At 38.5% G+C, this 18,840-nt stretch overlaps 1 protein-coding gene across 4 annotated transcripts in view; it reads left to right on the forward strand.

Moving 5' to 3' along the window:
• The window catches only part of zbbx (zinc finger, B-box domain containing), a 48,243-nt gene that overhangs the window by 12,239 nt on the left and 17,164 nt on the right, over positions 1 to 18,840 (forward strand). For 3 of the 4 annotated variants that reach the window (XM_026365506.1, XM_026365516.1, XM_026365524.1), the window contains exons 6-14: positions 383 to 478; positions 5,393 to 5,620; positions 6,635 to 6,860; positions 8,123 to 8,282; positions 11,308 to 11,408; positions 15,703 to 15,872; positions 16,053 to 16,072; positions 17,157 to 17,224; positions 18,034 to 18,774. In XM_026365506.1, the coding sequence (XP_026221291.1) occupies positions 383 to 478; positions 5,393 to 5,620; positions 6,635 to 6,860; positions 8,123 to 8,282; positions 11,308 to 11,408; positions 15,703 to 15,872; positions 16,053 to 16,072; positions 17,157 to 17,224; positions 18,034 to 18,774 (1,810 nt within the window). The remainder of the gene's footprint in view (positions 1 to 382; positions 479 to 5,392; positions 5,621 to 6,634; positions 6,861 to 8,122; positions 8,283 to 11,307; positions 11,409 to 15,702; positions 15,873 to 16,052; positions 16,073 to 17,156; positions 17,225 to 18,033; positions 18,775 to 18,840) is intronic. The other variant, XM_026365534.1, reaches the window with a different exon arrangement.

Here is an 18,840-nt window from a genome sequence, read left to right on the forward strand (position 1 = left end):
TCTTTCTCTCTCTCTCTCTCTTTCTCTCTTTCTCTCCCCCCTTTCTCTCTCGCATACACACAAACACACACCTTACAGCATCCTGCCAGAGAATCCATTTCAATATTTATCCCTCCTGTCAACGTTTATTTGGCAAGATTGAGGTTAGAGGAAAGGAAACAATGTCTCAGTTTAAGTTTAAATCTTTATCAGATTCTACTAAGGGTTCTGTTTGCGACTGCACTTTATGTTGTTATACACATGCACAAATATATACTGTATTGTACATACACAGTCACACTTTTTTAATTTGCTTACCCAAGACACATACAAACATTCCTCTCCACATCCACCTCTTACACATATTCACACACACTGACTGCATTGTGTGTCTTTGCTGTAGATGTGTGCGGAATGCACAGAGAACTACTGCATTAGCTGCTTTGCCAAGTTTCACCAGAAGGGGGCACTGAAACTCCACAGGATGATCCTTATTCAGGTGAGCATTGTGCTTTGTGCCAAGTCGGTATCCTCTCATCTGTGTGTCTGTGTCTTTCTGTCTGTTTCTCTCTGTCTCTCTTTCTCTTTCAGAGATGCTTTCAATAATATCTCTTTTGATCTCATTCTCCTTCTGGTTCACTCATTCTTTCTTTTGCATCTTTGACTATACTATCTACTTATCTCAACCTCTTGTCTTTCCCTCCTTTTTCTTCATCTTCACACCATCTCCCTTTTGTATGCACACACACACACACACTCACACTCACAATTAACTTAAAAAAAAAACTGCACTGTACTTTTCTCTCTGTGTGTGTTGTGCTGTGTCCTTCTCCCAGCTAACAAAATGGATGACCCTCATTAGCAAATGTCTTAATCACAAAAGGTTATTCTGGTAACTTTTATTCACACACTCTCACCAATCAAATGTTCACATTAAGACAGTGAACAAGCCTCATATAGCAGTCAACCAGGCCAGCAGTCTTCAATCAGATAGGGAGAGATGGAGGGGGGGTCTGAGATGATATATATGATTATAATTTGGACGTCCATTTATTAGGTTAGTCATGATAAAGAAATATATAGAAGCAGACAGTTGACTCATCTGCTGAAGTTCCTTGTAATTGTTGTTTTTATGGTGCGTGTTGATGCTCTATATTACACTGGGGGATACTTTTAAAGTAATTGTAAAACTTTTTGGATATATCTGAAGATATCTCTGTGCACTCAACCTGCAACTCTCAACTATGCATGTGAACACACACAGATCTCAATGCTGAAAATACAAAGAGCACTAGGAAAAAAATATATGACACAATTCAGGAACAAAGGCCCCCCTCCTCCACACGTCCACACACACATACACACACGCACATACACACACACATACATACACACACACACACACACACACACACACACACACACACACACACACACACACACACACACACACACACACACACATACATATTTTTGTTTTGTCATTGGGAAGACACTCATTGACATAATGCCTATTGCCCTTGCCTCCTATTGTCGCATAGGCCATGTTAATCTACTCTGTTCAGTTTTGAATTTATCATGTGTACTGCCTTAACTCCCTCATCCTAAACTTTACCCTAACCCTAAAACCTAATCTTAACCCCAAAATTACTCTTTAAACACCCTTCTCATTGTGAAGTCCTCAGTCCAATGGTTAAAAATTCATGCTGGTCCGTATAATGATAGCCTTGCAAACAAACAATCACAAACACACACTCACTGTATGTACACAAACACACTCTCAAACAATGGGCTGTGTTAATGAAGCAATGGCCTATTAAACAAAATTTGAATGGAAAGCATTTTTATTAGGGGAAACTCATTTATCCAAAGCTAAACCACATACTTGTAATGAGATAGAATATGTTGTGTTATCAAAATACCTTTTAAATGTGTGAACCTTAGTAGACAGTATGGGGTATTAAGCACATGCTGTTCATTTTTGCTGGTTTTGCAGCAAAATGTAGCAAACTACTTAAATTTCTGTTATCAAGATGACATTACAAACACAAATTTACTGCATGTGCAACTGAGTTTTTCTCTTTTTTTCACTTTCTTTCTTAGCATTTTTTCATGGCTGTTGTGTTTAGTGTGTGTGTTTGTGTTAGTGTTAATGTGATATACTACATGTGCAAATATATTAGTTGCAGATGTTTGACATAGTTTAAACTTATTATCCTATGTATTATCTTATACATTGTCATATAGAGGTCCATGTGCTACGTGAACTCTGGCTGGGTGAACACAATAGTATGTACTGGAAGGCCATCATGGTAAAACAACTGGCGGAGACAAAAACTACACCCATTAAAATTACACAAGACATCTCTTCCAGTCTGTATATTGCTTCATTGTTCATCTCTCATCTCCTCCTCTCTGCAGTTCTCGGTGATGCATGGGTGGAAGCTCACTCACAGTTTCAAACAGAAGCACATGCATACTCTTATTCGATCACACACACAAAACTGTGTATTTTGGCAGGACATAAAGACTGGGGATTATACAAATGCAGCTGACGCATGCATCTCTCTCTCTCTCCTCTGCTAATCCTGTTTCATTTGCCTCGGAAAAAATGAGCTAGGGAGAGACAGAATCTTAAGCTGAAAGACCAAAAGAATATTAATTTCATCAGTAAGCTGTGTTTCATCAGTACCTCATCTGTTTGTGTGTCCAGCCTCACACACAGACTTAGTTCAATTGATGTTTCCAGAACACTCTTAGTTATTTGATTTACCTTACAGTAACCTGTGTGCAGGACCATATGGGTGTAGTGTGCTATAGGAAAACAATTGCCAAGAAATTTTTAGTCATACAGCATAAATTTGTCATTAGCATACTCAATTAAGATAATTTAATGTTATGAAATCCTATTGTCTTCACCCATCTCTTTCTGTCTCTCCTTCTGTGCCTTTGTGTCTGTTTCCTTCTCTCTTGCACAATGTATTTAAATAATTGAAGAATTTATTTAGTTACTAGGTGAAAATTAATTATTAAGAATTTATTAGCTTCTATTGGATTATATCAAAAAGCTTCATATTGTGTCTTTTACCCATATACTCATCTTATTTTAGTAGTTTTAGTACCTGAAACTACAAGATCTGTAGCACAGCAGCATAAATAATAGACAAAGGGTTATGACTTCAAGCATTTACTTTGTGCTGTGTTCATGAGGAGACACAAAGGCTGATCACAAGACGTAAAACGCCTGGCCTGCATAAATTGCATGTGGTGGAGTCCCAGAGGAGAAAAATTCTGTTTTCCCTTGCCCCCTAAAATGCCAAGGTGCGTGTTTATCTGCTGAACAGAATCCTGGAGCTGGTATAGTAGAGGCTGCCCCACAGTACGTACATGTTGATGCTAATATGTGGGGATTTATTTTGCCAATAACATGATTATGGTAACACTGAATATACGATGCACTGAGGTCTATAAATTAGATGAATTACATACATTTATTATTGCAACATCAGATTAAATAATGTGGCTTAATGTGCAAAAAGTTTCACTCTTAATAATACCAACATTGGCTGTGTTGACACCCCACTTCAGGAAGCAGAGGGGCAATTTCAGAATTCACACCTTTTCACTTTGTGTATATTTAACTGCATAATTTACCACAGAATTAAAGAAAGGATGAATTAATTTGACTACATGTGATTGGGCTACTGGTTCATTTTTCAAAAGTGAAATGGTGTGGATGCTATCAGTAGCAACTGTGTACCTATGATTACAGTACAGAATTAATCCATGCCACACTGTTGCCATGATGACAGCCAAGCTCCACAAATCCACAAGACTCCTCCTGGATGCAGTTTTATCAGGTGGTTGATCATATCAGAAGCAAGTTAAGCTGCTAGGTTGACCAGCAATCTGTGAGCTTTAAAAGACCCATTGACATTATATTGTTGGATGCATTCAATGATCCATCAAATCCTCTATCCGTCTCAACATGGTGATAGTGTACCACAAGTTGTGGAAACAGGATGGTTGTTAGCTCATATTTCAGTGATGATAAGGAATGCGTAATTAATATCACAAAGACACATTTTGTCTGTCAAAATGTCCAACTTATTCTTTTGTCTCTGGGTCTGATTGAATGTCACCATGCCACATGCCACGGCAGAGTGCATTTTCTCTACCTGAAAACACAACTTAGATCCATAAAAATAAAGCAGCAGGTCTGCTAGATCACAGACCAACTTGATTTTGAAAAAGGCAATTTTCATTAAAGTAAAGCAGTACTTATGGAAAGTAAGCGTTTTATCTTTCCCATTGACACAGCTTTTGTTGGTTCCTAAATGCCATAAGCCAGTTTCCCATTGTTACTGTCGCCTCCTGACAAAGATGCTGATGGTCTTTGTTTGCCTCAGACTTTGACTATTGTCAGCTAGTTGGCACCCTTTCTGCATAGTAACATATCCATGCAGAGAAAAATGGATGGTAGTCATCTATGGTTGGATGTCTTGTCTGTGAAAGAACATGGTGATTAAAAAATGAAACGCATTCCAGTAGAAATAACAGTTTTTATTGCACTTTTGAAAAATCACAATTGTAGTTTAATTTATTGTTATAATTAAAGGTGACTTAAAAAAATGAAAAAAGAGCTGCACTATCACCTCCTTAATGCCATTATATTTTGTAAAATAAAATGTACCATAAAATCACCTAAATTATCATGTAGTTTCCTAGCATATCTTCATCTTTTAGTCAGTCCTGCTCAGGCTCCCTTTTCGGTATTTTCATTACTCCCCATCTGTTTGTGTGTTTCTGTTTAGACATCTTTAAGGGCAGTAAAACAGTCTACAGACAGGTTAACCACAGCACCCCTGCTGGTCAGTGATGATTAATGGAACAGGATAATGAATTCAGCCTGTGGTATAGAGAAAATCAATCAGCAGTCCCATTTTCCCAATTCCCATTTTCTCTCATCCAAATGTATGAAGATATCTGATCTCTCTATATGCAAATTATTTTTGTCAAGAAAAAAGGAAGATTTGTATATGTGTGATGTATTATTGTGTAGTGTTTGTCAGTATGCCAGTAGTTGGCATTCTCCATCATGCTTAAAATGGGAAATAGTGTAAAGGCAGTTGACATGAAGTGTACTGGGATGCACATTCTGGCAATGTGTGGTTTTATTTAACTAAAATAAAGACAGTCTACTTAAACCTGTAAACCGTAAACCTGAATTAATTATTGTAACACAGGTAATTCCAATGGTTTAAGGTAGTGATTTCTTTCTCTTGATTCAGTTCCTGCATTTGATATATGCATTTTGTATAAAATGTGTCCCACAAGGTGCCATCTCTCTGTCCTTTTATTCAGTAAATCTATCTTGATCTAATTACATATGTTGAAATTGTTTGTTTTACAGGCAGACTTAAAGACCCATGTGAGCACTCTGGATGTTGTCAGCTCCTTCCAGAAACAGATAGACAACAGTTTATACCCCAGTACATTTACAAATCATATTCCCAGTCCCAAATTCAAACACTATCCCCACCCCCAGTACAACTTCACATCCAGAAAATGTGATGAGAGCCCAGAAAAGGTAACAGAGGATGTGGAAAAGCCTATGCCATTTCACCCTGATCCCAGCAAGGTAAGTGGCAGCCTTTACTGTTATTTACTGTACAGCACTTAACTTATTTACATGTGGTGCTACATATGAAAGTGATCCGGGGCTGAGTTTAGAGTGAAAAATAGATTCTAAATCACTTCATCTATCATAAATGCCGTATCACACATTCATAAAAAATGACACAAGCAGCGTTAACAGCTTTACACTCCTATCTAGCTATACTACACTGGATAACACAGTAGGAACCATTATGGTGCCATTTGACAAATAAGTGTGTGGCATTGTGTGCGTGACTGTGTGGTGAAACAGAACAAGACCGTTAGGCCAAAGTCAGTAACATTAACTTACTAACAGTAAGTTAGTGTTAGAAGTTTAAGTGTAAAAAAAAAAAAAAAAAGAAATTGGTGTTTTTTTTCTTCAAATGGTTATTGATCCATTTGGACTGAAATGTATCTCTGTTTGTAGTTCACTTGCTGTGACAGTATGGCAGAAACATGTCAAACAAGCTCTTGCACTGTGTGAGTTTTACCTCGGCACTCTGTGAGTCAATTGAAAAGACTTCATACAAACCCTAATTGACGCTATATCCACAGGCTGTATCTACAGGCAGGCTTGTGAACTTCATGTACCTTTGGACTAAAAAATGACCCCCGACAGTCTAGGCTTGGCAAAAACAGTTAGATTGACATTTTAGACTCTTTAAACCACAGAGCTCTGTTGACCTTATTCACACAGCAGTCATTTTGAACAGTTGAGATCTGAAACTACTGAGATCAGGATACTGTACATATCAGACTAGTGTCAACTTATATGTTCAGATGTCAGACGGAGAAGCTGCCTGGCATAACAAATAATATAATAATACTTTTGAAATGTTGGTAATTAGCATGAACATGCAGGCTTTGTTAGTGATGTGAATGATAAATTCATTCAATAAATCTCATATGATGTAAATGATATGCCAGTAGATTAGAGCTAACAGTACATCTTGTTTTCACTACATTACTCAAAATATAGAAAATACTTTTGTTTCAGGCTCTGGTTATCAATGAGGGTGAGAAGAAGAAACTGGAAATAACTAAAGAGCAGCTGAAAAGGAAGGATGCAGAGGAAATTCCAGAGTCTCTACTTAGAGGAGAGTTCAGTGAGGAGGAGTCTGCAAGGTCTTTCCAGGAGGCTCTGAGACAGTGGAGAGAAGAGAAGAGCGGTGCAACAGGAGAACTCACGAGTGAGAGTGCAATGTGGATACCTGCTCGACCAGGTGAACTGCCTAGACATGGTTGCAAGCATAAAGAAACACTCTTGCACACAGAATAAGGCAGGGGAAGGGTTTAGGTACAGTATATGTTATAACGATGTAACAGATAACAGTGTGACAGGTTGGTCAGAAGACATTTATTTTACTTACTGGCAAGCTTTTATAATCCCACTAGACTATTTCTTAGTTTTATGTTAGTTTTTTTCTGCTTGTGCTCTCTTCTCCTTCAGCTCTGTTGTTTACTTTAGAGGGGTTACGCATGTGCTATCTAACAAAAGGCAAAATAAGACCCTTGCAATAAATAATTTCCCTTGTTAATCTTACCCTACCCATAGCTCATCTTTCAATATATTATATTTTATATATGCCTGCCTCTTGCTGCCTTCTCTCCTTAGCTATTCTCTCCCCCTCTCCCCTCCCATCTTGTGCTCTCCCTTTCCCTGTCTGTGCTCTGATCTGTTAAGACCTTATAGAAAGTGCTTACCACTGCAGTAGGGTAATCCGTGGCTGTTGCATATTGAGATAATGAGTGGAGTGTTAGTGGTGGCCCTACTCCACACCACAGCACTAATCGTTTCGGCTGTGTGTATGCGTATGTGTACAAGGTCTACTGCGCCAGGCAATTTTTATGCCTTTCCGCACATAATGTGCCTCTTCATGTACGCATGTGCACAAGAGATTGTGTGTGGCTTATGTGGGTGTGTAATATCAGTGCTATTATACCAGTTCTGTGTGTATGTGTCTAGGTGTTTGTACTCTTTATTAGGCCTCCTATTTTCTCTGCTTTACTGCTTGGACAGAGTCTGGTCCTCTCTCTCTCTTCACTCTGCTCTGCAAATTGCTGCTAGCCCCCTCCAGCCCTAATTATTTCTGTCAGGCCAATGGCACCCAGGCCCAATTTAAAGCTGCCACTGTGGACTGCCAGAGTGTCTGGAGTACAATCATAACATTTCTCTTTCTTACCTCTATCTTTGCTCTCATGCGCTCACTATGTTCCTTTTGTATTGTGTACATCTTTTTCTTATTCCCAGGGGGCTCTCTTCTGTCTGTTTGTGTTTTGGCACTCTTGGCATAGTGACAAGGTGTTTTCTCACTTTTTGAAGGGAGGTGTTTTGAGGAAGGTGTTGAGAATCTGGTGGACTATGTTTTTACTTCTCTCTCTCTTTTCTACCTTTGTCTCTGTCTTTCTTTCCTTTTGGCTATATTTTCTTTCCCATACCTTAATGCTATGTTGATGTAATCTCTCCCTTCCCACATTTCACCAGTATCAGTGTCAGCTATAGCGACCCAGGTTGACCTCCCTCCAGACAGAGGAGCTCAAGGACGAGTAAGTGGAAGGGGAATAGGGAGGATACCTGTCATGGTGGAGTTCACGGAAAGCAGCGTTACCTACATGGACAGATTGCTTCTCAAGAAACACCGCAGGTACACAGACAGACAACATTTAATGAATGAAACATACATGATATAGCATGTAGAGATGTCTGCCATAGTTTTCTGGGAGTAGGAACCATGAGAATTGTGCTTCTCTCATCATTATTATTCTTGGCAATGAATTTTTGTCGATCTTTTATGTTTAAAATCATTTTCATTTTCAGGAATGTTACCTTTAGTCTCCTGTTCATCATGCATTTTACAACAGTTTTCAATGTGGCAAAACCAATCAAAACTTGGAACTTTGACAATTATTTTAACAGTAACATATTTACATGGTAATCATTGAACTTTTACTTTGATGGTATAAGTTTGACATTTATCACTTAAAGAAACTTAAAGAAATGTTAGCCCACTGCTCCATTACTTTCACTGATTTCCTTGTTTAGTTCTAGGTGTCAAGTGATGTTGCTAAGCAGTTGCAAATACTACTTGAGAAAATTAGATGGTTTCCAAGTACTTATTTTAGCATTGACACTTGTTAATGTGTGCTAGAAGTTGTTTGTATTACAAAGAATGATTGGTCGTTTGTAGGGAATTGTGTGTTCTGACTGTGAGGCAGTGTAGTGACAGAATTTTTCCCAATGAAAATTGTCAACTTATTTCATTTTCAACAACTATAATACCACATAGAATAGGTTGCTGTGTAGTTTTGGCTTGACATTGTGTGACATTCTCATGCACATTTAGAGATCACTTAGTGAGACCTTGTTGACGTAACATGGATATAACTTTGCACTACACTTTTCAAACCAATCATGCCTATTATCATGACACATACCTTTTTCTACTACTTCGGTTAGTAGGAACGCCAATTCATTCGGACATGTACACAGTTTGTCACGCCATACAAACCTTCTGTTGCCATTGCACATGCCTCTTCCTCCTCTCTGTAGTCAGCCTACATAAGCCAATAGTGTACAAAGCAGGTTCTCAACATTTATTGTGCAGCAGACTGCCTGAGGGCCTGGCTTCAGCAGGTCCCATTATTACAGCCCTTTATTTAAGCGACTCCTTTTGGGCTGAGTAGCCCACTGGAGAGTAGACCAGAGGAGAGGAGAGCAGAGTGCAGTTTTGGGCCCGCTGACTGCCTGAGTTGGAATGCACAAGTCCCTGGTTGTAGCAGCCTTTAACTGTGGAATAGACCAGAGAGCCAATCTAGAGTGCAATAAGCCTGCAGCAATGACGGTGGCAGGCTGGCAGAAAGAAATAGTGAGAGGTTGGATTTTAACAACCTTCTATAATAATAGGAAAGAGGGTAAAGGAAGGTAGGATTGTGGCGGAGGAAGGAGTTAGCTAAAAAGAATTAGCTGAAAGTGCTCCGCTATGTTAGAGTCATAAACTCTATCACCTTGGTGGATTTGTGGGTGGCCTGCAGGTTACATAAAGCAAGCTTCTGACCAGGGGGCTATTGGTTTGAGTTTCTGAGCTGGCTGGGCAGTGTGGGCAGGTTGAGTGAATGCTCGCCTTTCTATCAACTGCCAGAGTCAAAGTATCTGTGATCAAGGCACTGAACCCTGAAATAGAAATCATAGAACTGAGATGTGAACTGGCTCCTACCCACAGCTGTAGAACCTGACCTGACTGTGCCAAATTTAAAACTCAGTTTTTATGCAGCGTGACATTATCTTTTAGTCATATATTATCTAAGAAAAAAGACATATAGATAATTTAGAAATTCACAATTTCCTTCAAGTCAAAATTCAATTGAGGGTCCTTACACTTTCTAAGCTGTTGATTTTTCTGACTACAAATCGTCAGTCGTATTATAAAGGCACATTTTATGGGTCTAAAGCAGCTTATTGGACTTTGAGTTACTTAGAGACAAATTTTTTTTGTCTCTAAGTAATTTCCTTCAGGTGAAAACATAGAAGCTTGAATAGTTGAAGTAATGGTTGTAATATTGCCTCTGAAAGAGAATAGTGGTTAATTTTCTTTAAGCACTTTTGACTTCTGTTCACAGGGCAAATATTGCAGCAGTAATTATGAAGGTGTTTGTTTTTCAAATAGCCTTATGTTTTTAATTCTGTTTATATATTTCCTATATTTTCAAGTTGTATTTTCATAAATAGACCAAGACATAAATGTACATATGGCCATAATTGTATGGCCTGAGTCGTTTGCACAGTACTCCACATCATTGAACTAATACTAAAGGTCAGAAATGTGTTTCTTAATACATCTAGAAAGATAATTGTTGGGAAACTTTCTTGCTCTGCTTTAAAGAGTTTGGGTATTTATTTAAATCTTTACAGTCCTTACACAAAGACATTTTACCACTGTGGATATTTAAAGCAAGCTCAGTTCGTTGGGTTGAATGTGTTCATGCTCTGCGTCATCATGTCCCTTTTCCATAAATCAAAATAATTTCGTGTCATGTGAAACATACTATACAGTATTAGTATCAATTCAAACAAGTATCATTAAATAGAGATAAAAACACTGAAACCAAAAAAACGTTATGACTCTTTGTACTACCCTCAGACAGGAGCCTACAGTAAATGCAAATAGCCTGCGGTTAGTGAGGTTACTGTCTTGTATGTAATGGCAAAAGGACATGGATGGAGCAAAGTGATAAGAAAGTGAATGTTAGCAATGGAATTATACTTACCACTCTGAATAAAATAAAGGGAACATTGTGCTAAAAAGAGGATAAAAACAATAGAGAGACTGATATATGTATGTATATATGTATGATATATGGGAGACTGGAGTTCAATTCCCAGCCGTGGCCTACCCCCAGTAGGGGTCCTTAGGCAAGACCTTCTCACGCTCACCCTGCCTACCATTGTACCTTGTACTGACTTGTAAGTCGCTTTGGATAAAAGCGTCTGCTAAATGACTAAAAATGTAAATGTAAAATATATATGGCACACCATATTGATGTTTTGAGTTTGGCCCAGGGTCTAAATATATATATATATATATATATATATATATATGTGTATATATATATATGTATATTTGTTAATTTACATTTCCATAATATATATATTTGTTCTTTCTTTATTTCCAGAACACCAGTTGAACCTTATCATACATCACAAGGATTTGCTAAGGGTTTAAAATCACTGTGTAACACAAACACTGAGGAGGAAAGTGCAAACAGCCTAACAGGTAATACAAGTGCACGCACACACACACACACACACACACACACACACACACACACACACACACACACACACACACCTATGTCACCTTTTGACACTAAAAAGAATGTTGACATACGGTATTGACAGTTGTGTGCTCCTACTGTACACACCACCTTACCGATACACACACTCAAACGGACTCTCAGACCAAAGAAACAGCTAAGGACAGAATGGTTTGACAGGTGAGCTGCACACTCACTCCCATCCACACACACACTTCCTGTACACATACATACACACACACACAAAATATACAAACACAAAGCGTGTAAAAAATTGTAAAAAAAAAATAAATTAAATAAAAAAAACTCACCCTCTCAGCGGGTCAGACATATCAGTGCCTGGCCATTCATCCATGGTGGTGTGACGGGTAATCACTGGCTGTGATTGTGTGGGCAGAGAGCTGTTAGAGGCAGCTCATGCCTGACAGGTTGCACTCTGCCTGGGTAAGGAATGGGGCAGGGAGATGGAGATAGGGGGTTGGCCTGTAGTCATGAGCTCAGGGCCTGGAGATCATCAGTCAGGGAAGTGTCCTAGCTGTCTGGCCCCCAGCCGAGGCTGTCAGGAGACGGGTAGGCCAGGGTTATCTTTCCCTTTCCCAACCTCTGGACCCAGGGGCTGTCAACTGCCTCTCATCACATCAATCTAGATTCACTCCAATCCCAACCTCGTTAGGATCTGAAAGTCCTTGTTTGCTCCCTTCCCCATAAATGTCTATCTCAAATTGTTTCAAAATATTTAAGGTCAAAATAGCTTGTTGTGTTCTCAAAAGAAATGTTTAATTCTGTGACAAGGCAATCACACAAATCTTAACCAGTAAACAGAGTTTTGACAAATATTTCTTAGCAACATGAGTTTCCTTGTGGTTTAAAGAACTAAGATGCATATGAGAAATTAACAATATATCTTGCAGAGCACCAGTGTGCTTGATCTGATAATCAGAGGTGTCTTAACAACAATTTAACACTATACTGCTTGTCTTCTTAATATTGCAAAATTTATATCTTGATATGTTTTTGCTCCCTTGGCCCATCTAATACTGGCCATTTGACCTTGGGTTGCACTTTGATAAATTCCAGTTCAAACATTATTTATTATATAATACTTCATTACACAAAAGCAAACTTTTATATATGTAAATCCTATTTGTTGCTAGATGCACAAAAAAAAAAGCATAAAATTCAGGAATGACCTCTAGATACGTCGTAATATTTGGAAAGCTGCTATGAGACCAGGCAGTTTTGATCTTTAATTGGTCTTTATTTTACTTCAGTCATGTCATTTACTTTAGAGAATTAGACAATTTGTTGCAAATGATCATATTGTTATATTTAGTGGAATGTGCTCTGCACTCACTTGAAGGACCATCCCAAAGGAGGGTTTCTCAACCTTCTTTATCCTTTGACCAATTTTTTTAGCTACAAAATTCTCATTAACCTAACATTAACCTAAAATGTTGACAAGAAAAAAAACTTGCTGCTCCATTACATACCATTTAATGATCAGGATTTTTACATTTAGTTTATTTTGTATTGACTGTTCAGTGGCAAACGGGCAGAGCAGCACATAAAACAGCTTTTAAAAAGGTTGACCATGACAAGTTGTACATTTAGTTACACCTCATATGCTTGAAGTCACACAAGTCATTCTTCCTTCACATCTCTGTGGCTTAGTTATACAATTCATAGTTAAAGTGGTTATTTTACTCTTACTTTTAAATATATTTACTATTTTCTACTGACACAATGTAATTGTTGATATCCCAATGTGTTATATCATGCAGATGTAGTATCTTTGGGAAATGTGGAGCTGTGTAGGAGCTAATAAAGTATTCCTTCCACCTGCTGCAAACTTTTCTAACGCATACCAATTACAACAGGTTGTTGGTTCTCCTCCTCTTTTGACTTTGAATATGAAAGGGTGGGCTACGTGTGTGTCCATGAATAATAAAAGCTGTTTTTCCGACATCATATGGGGAACACTCCCTTGTTTTAAATTCTCATTTTCCTGAGCTGTCAGACCCATGTGGTGATGTGACAGAAAGATTGTTAGAATGAGAAAGAGAGAGATAGAAAAGATAAGGTGGCACAGATAGTTAACTTGCAGTGGAAAATCAAAGATAGAAAGACAGAAAATTCAAATTAAGGAGAAGGAGAATTCAACATACAGCGTGCTATTATTTTTTGCTGCCTCAAAGGCTTTATGAGGCATTGTAGATTATTTTCTTACAATTCCATAGTTTATTACCAAATGAGACACTGTACTGCCTCTCTGAAGGCTCTTTAATCAGAGCTGTATCTATGATTTGTCATTCAAATTTGCACTGGGTCACCTTCAGGGGCACCAAAACATAGCAGAAGTTCAATATACAGTGGCAAGAAAAAGTATGGGCACCCTTTGGGATTACGTGGAGTTTTGCATGAATTGGTCATAAAATGTGCTCCGCTGAAAATGACATTACACAAATATTATATTTTTTCATGTTTTTATTGAACATAACATGTAAATATTCACAACTCAAAAAGTATGTGAACCCCTAGCCTAATGACTTCTCCAAGAGCTAATTGGAGCCAGGAGTGAGCCAACCTTGAGTCTAATCAGTGTGATGATATTGGATGTGTTGCTGAAAGCTGTCCTGCCCTTTAAAAACACACACCAGTTTTGGGTTTACTGGTCTCAAGAACTGCCTGATGTGAACCATGCCTCGCAGAAAAGAGCTCTCAGAAGACCTACGATCAAGAATTGTTGACTTACATTAAGCTAGAAAGTGTTACAAAAGTATCTCCAAAAGCCTTGATGTTCATGTGTCCACGGTAAGACAGACTGTCTACAAATGGAGAAGGTTCAGCACTGTTGCTACAGGCGTGGTCGTCCTGTAAAGATGACTGCAAGAGCACAGCGCAGAATGCTGAATGAGGTAAAGAAGAATCCTAGAGTGTCAGCTAAAGACTTACAGAAATCTCTGGCACATCCTAACATTTTTGTTGTCTACAATAAGGAAATCATTAAACAAGAATGGAGTACATGGGAGGACACCACGGAGGAAGCCATTGCTGCCAAAAAAAAAAATTGCAGCACGTTTGAAGTTTGCAAAAGAGCACCTGGATGTTCCACAGCACTACTGGCAAAATATTCTGTGGACAGATGAAACCAAAATTGATTTGTTTGGAAAAAACACACAACACTATGTGTGGAGAAAAAAAGGCACAGCACACCAACATCAAAACCTCATCCCCACTGTAAAACACGGCGGAGGGAGCATCATGGTTTGCGGCTGCTTTGCTGCCTCAGGGCCTGGACGGATTGTTGTCATTGATGGAAAAATGAATTCCAGAGTTTATCAAGACATTTTGCAGGAAAACGTAAGATCATCTGTCCGCCAACTGAAGCTCCGCAGAGGATGGGTGATGCAACAGGACAATGATCCAAAGCATACAAGTAATTCAACATAAGAATAGCTTCAACAGAACAAAATACACCTTCTGGAGTGGCCCAGTCAGAGTCTTGACCTCAACCCGATTGAAATGCTGTGGCATGACCTTAAGAGAGCCATTCACACCAGACATCCCAAGAATATTGCTACACTGAAACAGTTTTGTGAAGAGGAGTGGTCCAAAATTACTCCAGATCGTTGTGCAGGTCTGATCTGCAACTACAGGAAACGTTTGGTTGAGGTTATTGCTGCCAAAGACAGGTCAAGCAGTTATTAAGTCCAAAGGTTCACATACTTTTTCCACCCTGCACTGTGAATGTTTACATGTTATGTTTAATAAAAACATGAAAACATATAATGTTTGTGTATTATTATTTTCAGCAGACTTTGTTTTTGTATTGTTGTGAGTTAGATGAAGATCGGAGCACATTTTATTATCAATTCATACAAAACTCCGCGGAATCCCAAAGGGTGCCCATACTTTTTCTTGCCACTGTACAAGAAGGCCCGATGTTGAAAGTTGAGACTTGACCTGAGGGTCAAGTAGAAGGCTGAGTGGTCTTTGGATTGGTGAGTGATTGATAGATTGGTCAGTATGCATGGTAAATGATGAATTATTCAATGAAAAAACGTGAAATGTCTTACACACTAAGGATTTCCTAAATCAGTCATGATTTCTTCATTAATATAAAACATCATTATAAAGTAATTGTTTTTAATTATATTCTTCTCACACAAGGTGTCAGTCCCTCACACTGTTACCACATGACTTGACTTTTTTATTACCCTATCTTGATTTATGTGTGTGTCTGTTTTCTTATAGCTCAGGACCTGGATTTCCACCATTACTGTGCATCGCTATTCGCTGTCTCACTTAGCATGGGCAGGGAGAAACCTCAGATTACGACGCCTGAATCATGCCTTGTCATAGAAGTCCTGGATGAAGTGAAAATGACAGAAGCATCTTCTTTCAACAGAAATTTTTGTAAACAGGTACATGAATACACAAAGTGATACTAGACAGAGCAAATGGAGGAGTAGACACATTAACACCTGAACATGAGACCTCAAACACCAGCATATTCTCTGTTTCAGTTTCTCTTAGTGTTCACTTATTGTATGCTACAATCCTGTTAATTTTTCTTTTTGTTTTTTTTTCTTTATTGCTGACAGACGACAGACGAAGACAACGGGTAAGGCTCAACATAAGAAAAAGGAAAAATAAAAAAATATTTTCATTTACAGACAGATGTTCTACAGAAAAGTTTAATGTATGAAACTAGAGCAGTAGTATCTCCATTCATTATCAATCAAATCCTTTACATCAGTCTTACAGCTTGTAATAATGTATGACTGGGTTTTACTCACCCACTACATGCGATGCAATGATTTGCCAATGTTTTAAAGTATTTATTAGTATATTTGTTATAGAGGTATTAAAGAATGATTAAAGAAAAAAATGTAATTAGTGCCTTGTATTTAGACGCCCCTGCAAACCTGCCATTGTCCCACACCAAGGTAAATGGGTTGATCTACGCTGGTGCTGGGTGGGTTGAGAAGAGACAGGAGGGATGATAGAATTGTGGTGTTGAGAGTATAAACCTTGAATATTGGCACTATAATTGGTAAAAGATGACATCTTGCTAGAGAGCAGAGAAAGGTAGGCCTACTATGTGTTCAGGACACCAAGTGGAAGGTCATGATTCATCCCCTTTAACCTGTCACCTGTTGTTTTATTCCTGCTTTAATCTAGTTTTATTTTACAAGCTGTCATTTATAAATGGCGTTGCAAATGGCACTGTGCCTTAAAGATAGCCACTCCATGCTGCACAGAGCTCACCGCCACGTGCTGCTGTATGACATTTATTTCTATATTTGTGTGTGTATTTCACATCCTGTATGTAAACAAAACTGCTGGTATGCATCTGTGATTTCAGTGGCGTAAACAGACACCATACAGGACTGTGCCCATATACTGTACCTTATAAGGGACACTGCAGCAGCAGTGCCATCTCAGTATGCTTTGTGCTTGAGCATGTAGTGGCACAGGAAGCGTCATTGGTTAATGCAGAATGCTGTTTAAAATGCTGGGTCATACACTGGATCCATGGGAAATGTCATCAGGACATGTGAAGTAGAAGATGTTTGGAGTTTTTACTAGTAGCCAGTTGAAGAAAAATTTTGTTAATACATTTAATAATAAACAAAGCCAGGATTGTTATTTATAGCCATTCATTGACAGACATTGACTCACAAAGTTCTCTATTCCCCACACAGGTTTCCTTCTGTTCAGCAGGTCTCCAGCAATGGAAGAACGCTTGTCCCCCAAACAACCTTAACCAGTGGTGAGTTCTCAAATCTTAACCTCTATTCCCTGAGTCCAACACCACCATGCAGGCAATATAGTACAAAATAGTACAGCAGCACAGACCAAAACAACACAGTGACTCAACCTATCTAAGCCCCAGACATCACAAGCAGAGCACTCATTGAAATATAAACGTAGTGTTTGTCTGTTATGTAAGGCTTTCTGAAAGAGAAACAATTTTTCTAAAGGAATAAACATAAAAGTGCACAGATCAAATATCAGATCAAACATAGCTTATATACTACAGCATGCATAAATACAAAGTAAATATAAACTTTGGTAGAAGTCCTATCCATGTTTTGACAGACAAAAAAATTAAGAGAGACAGTGATATCACACATGTAATAGCATACTTTATTTTGAATGACAAGATGCCAGTAATCCCAAATATGTTGGATTTCAGTGGCTAAATGATCCTTATGATAGCTTCATATATCACAAGCTGTAACCCTGGCCAAAATAGTGATTTGACTAATTATTGTGATAATTATTTTCTATATCACCCATCCTTAAAAATTAGAGATGATGTGTGGCAACTATAATTTGAAAGGTGATTTGATCAAGTATATTGAATGTTTGTCGTGCTGAAAAATATAATGAAAGATTATGCTAATTGTGAACCTGTATTGAACACAGCTTTCAGTCTTAGTGAAGGACGAATTTGATCCCCGTACCGGTGAAAAACTCGTTTGTGCATACTTTGTTCTATAAATGAAAGAAAAAATGACCACATGACTGCAAATGCACCTCTTATCCTTAATATTACTTGTGTTATTTTTTGCACAGCAATGCCCTCTAAAAATAAGCCATCAGCCTGCCCCACAGCTGAGGCTCCCAGGACTTTAAAGACATCAATCAAGACACCAACCTCAAAGTCACAAAGCCCTAATTTCTCCCCCATTGTCCACAAATCAAATCATTCATCAGCTGACCATGTATCTCCGCAACTTTTGTTCTCTCGCTCATTACCACAATTCCAAACTGAAATTCCTAAATTCTCACACTTCCCCACCTCATGTTCAGATGATGTTTCTTCTGTTCAGACTGTTCGGAAAGGCTCAGAATCATCTCCGATGCCAGAACAACCCCACTCTTCCATGTCACTCCAAGACCCAATCTCATCAACAAAGGTTTCTCAATCCCCACCAACCAATCTGGAGTTCCTAACACAATCTCAACATTCCTTGTGTGTCCAAGAGTCTCTCCCATCAGATAAACAACTCCAGCACCCTCTGTCACTTGTGTCCTCAAGGCCAAACCCACAACCAAAATCCCTGGAACCAAGCCCATCTGTAAATACTCTATCAGGTTTATGTGCCTCTAATAAATTTCTTCCAGATACATATTCCAGATATAAGTCATCTTCAACACATAGGGATGTTCCACTTTGTTCATCTCGTACCTCCATCTCTGCTGAACACAAATCAACTCTGTCAAATGAGGATACACGCTGTATCCCATCAGATACCTTAATTTTCATCCAGAATCCTCCTTCAACTATGAAAATGGAAGATGATCTATCAGTTGGTAACTAAATTATTATTACTTACTGTGTGTGTGTGTGTGTGTGTGTGTGTATGTGTGTGTTTGTTT

The sequence above is a fragment of the Anabas testudineus genome, chromosome 13 (assembly GCF_900324465.2).
Source record: "Anabas testudineus chromosome 13, fAnaTes1.2, whole genome shotgun sequence".
NCBI classification, from domain to species: domain Eukaryota; kingdom Metazoa; phylum Chordata; class Actinopteri; order Anabantiformes; family Anabantidae; genus Anabas; species Anabas testudineus.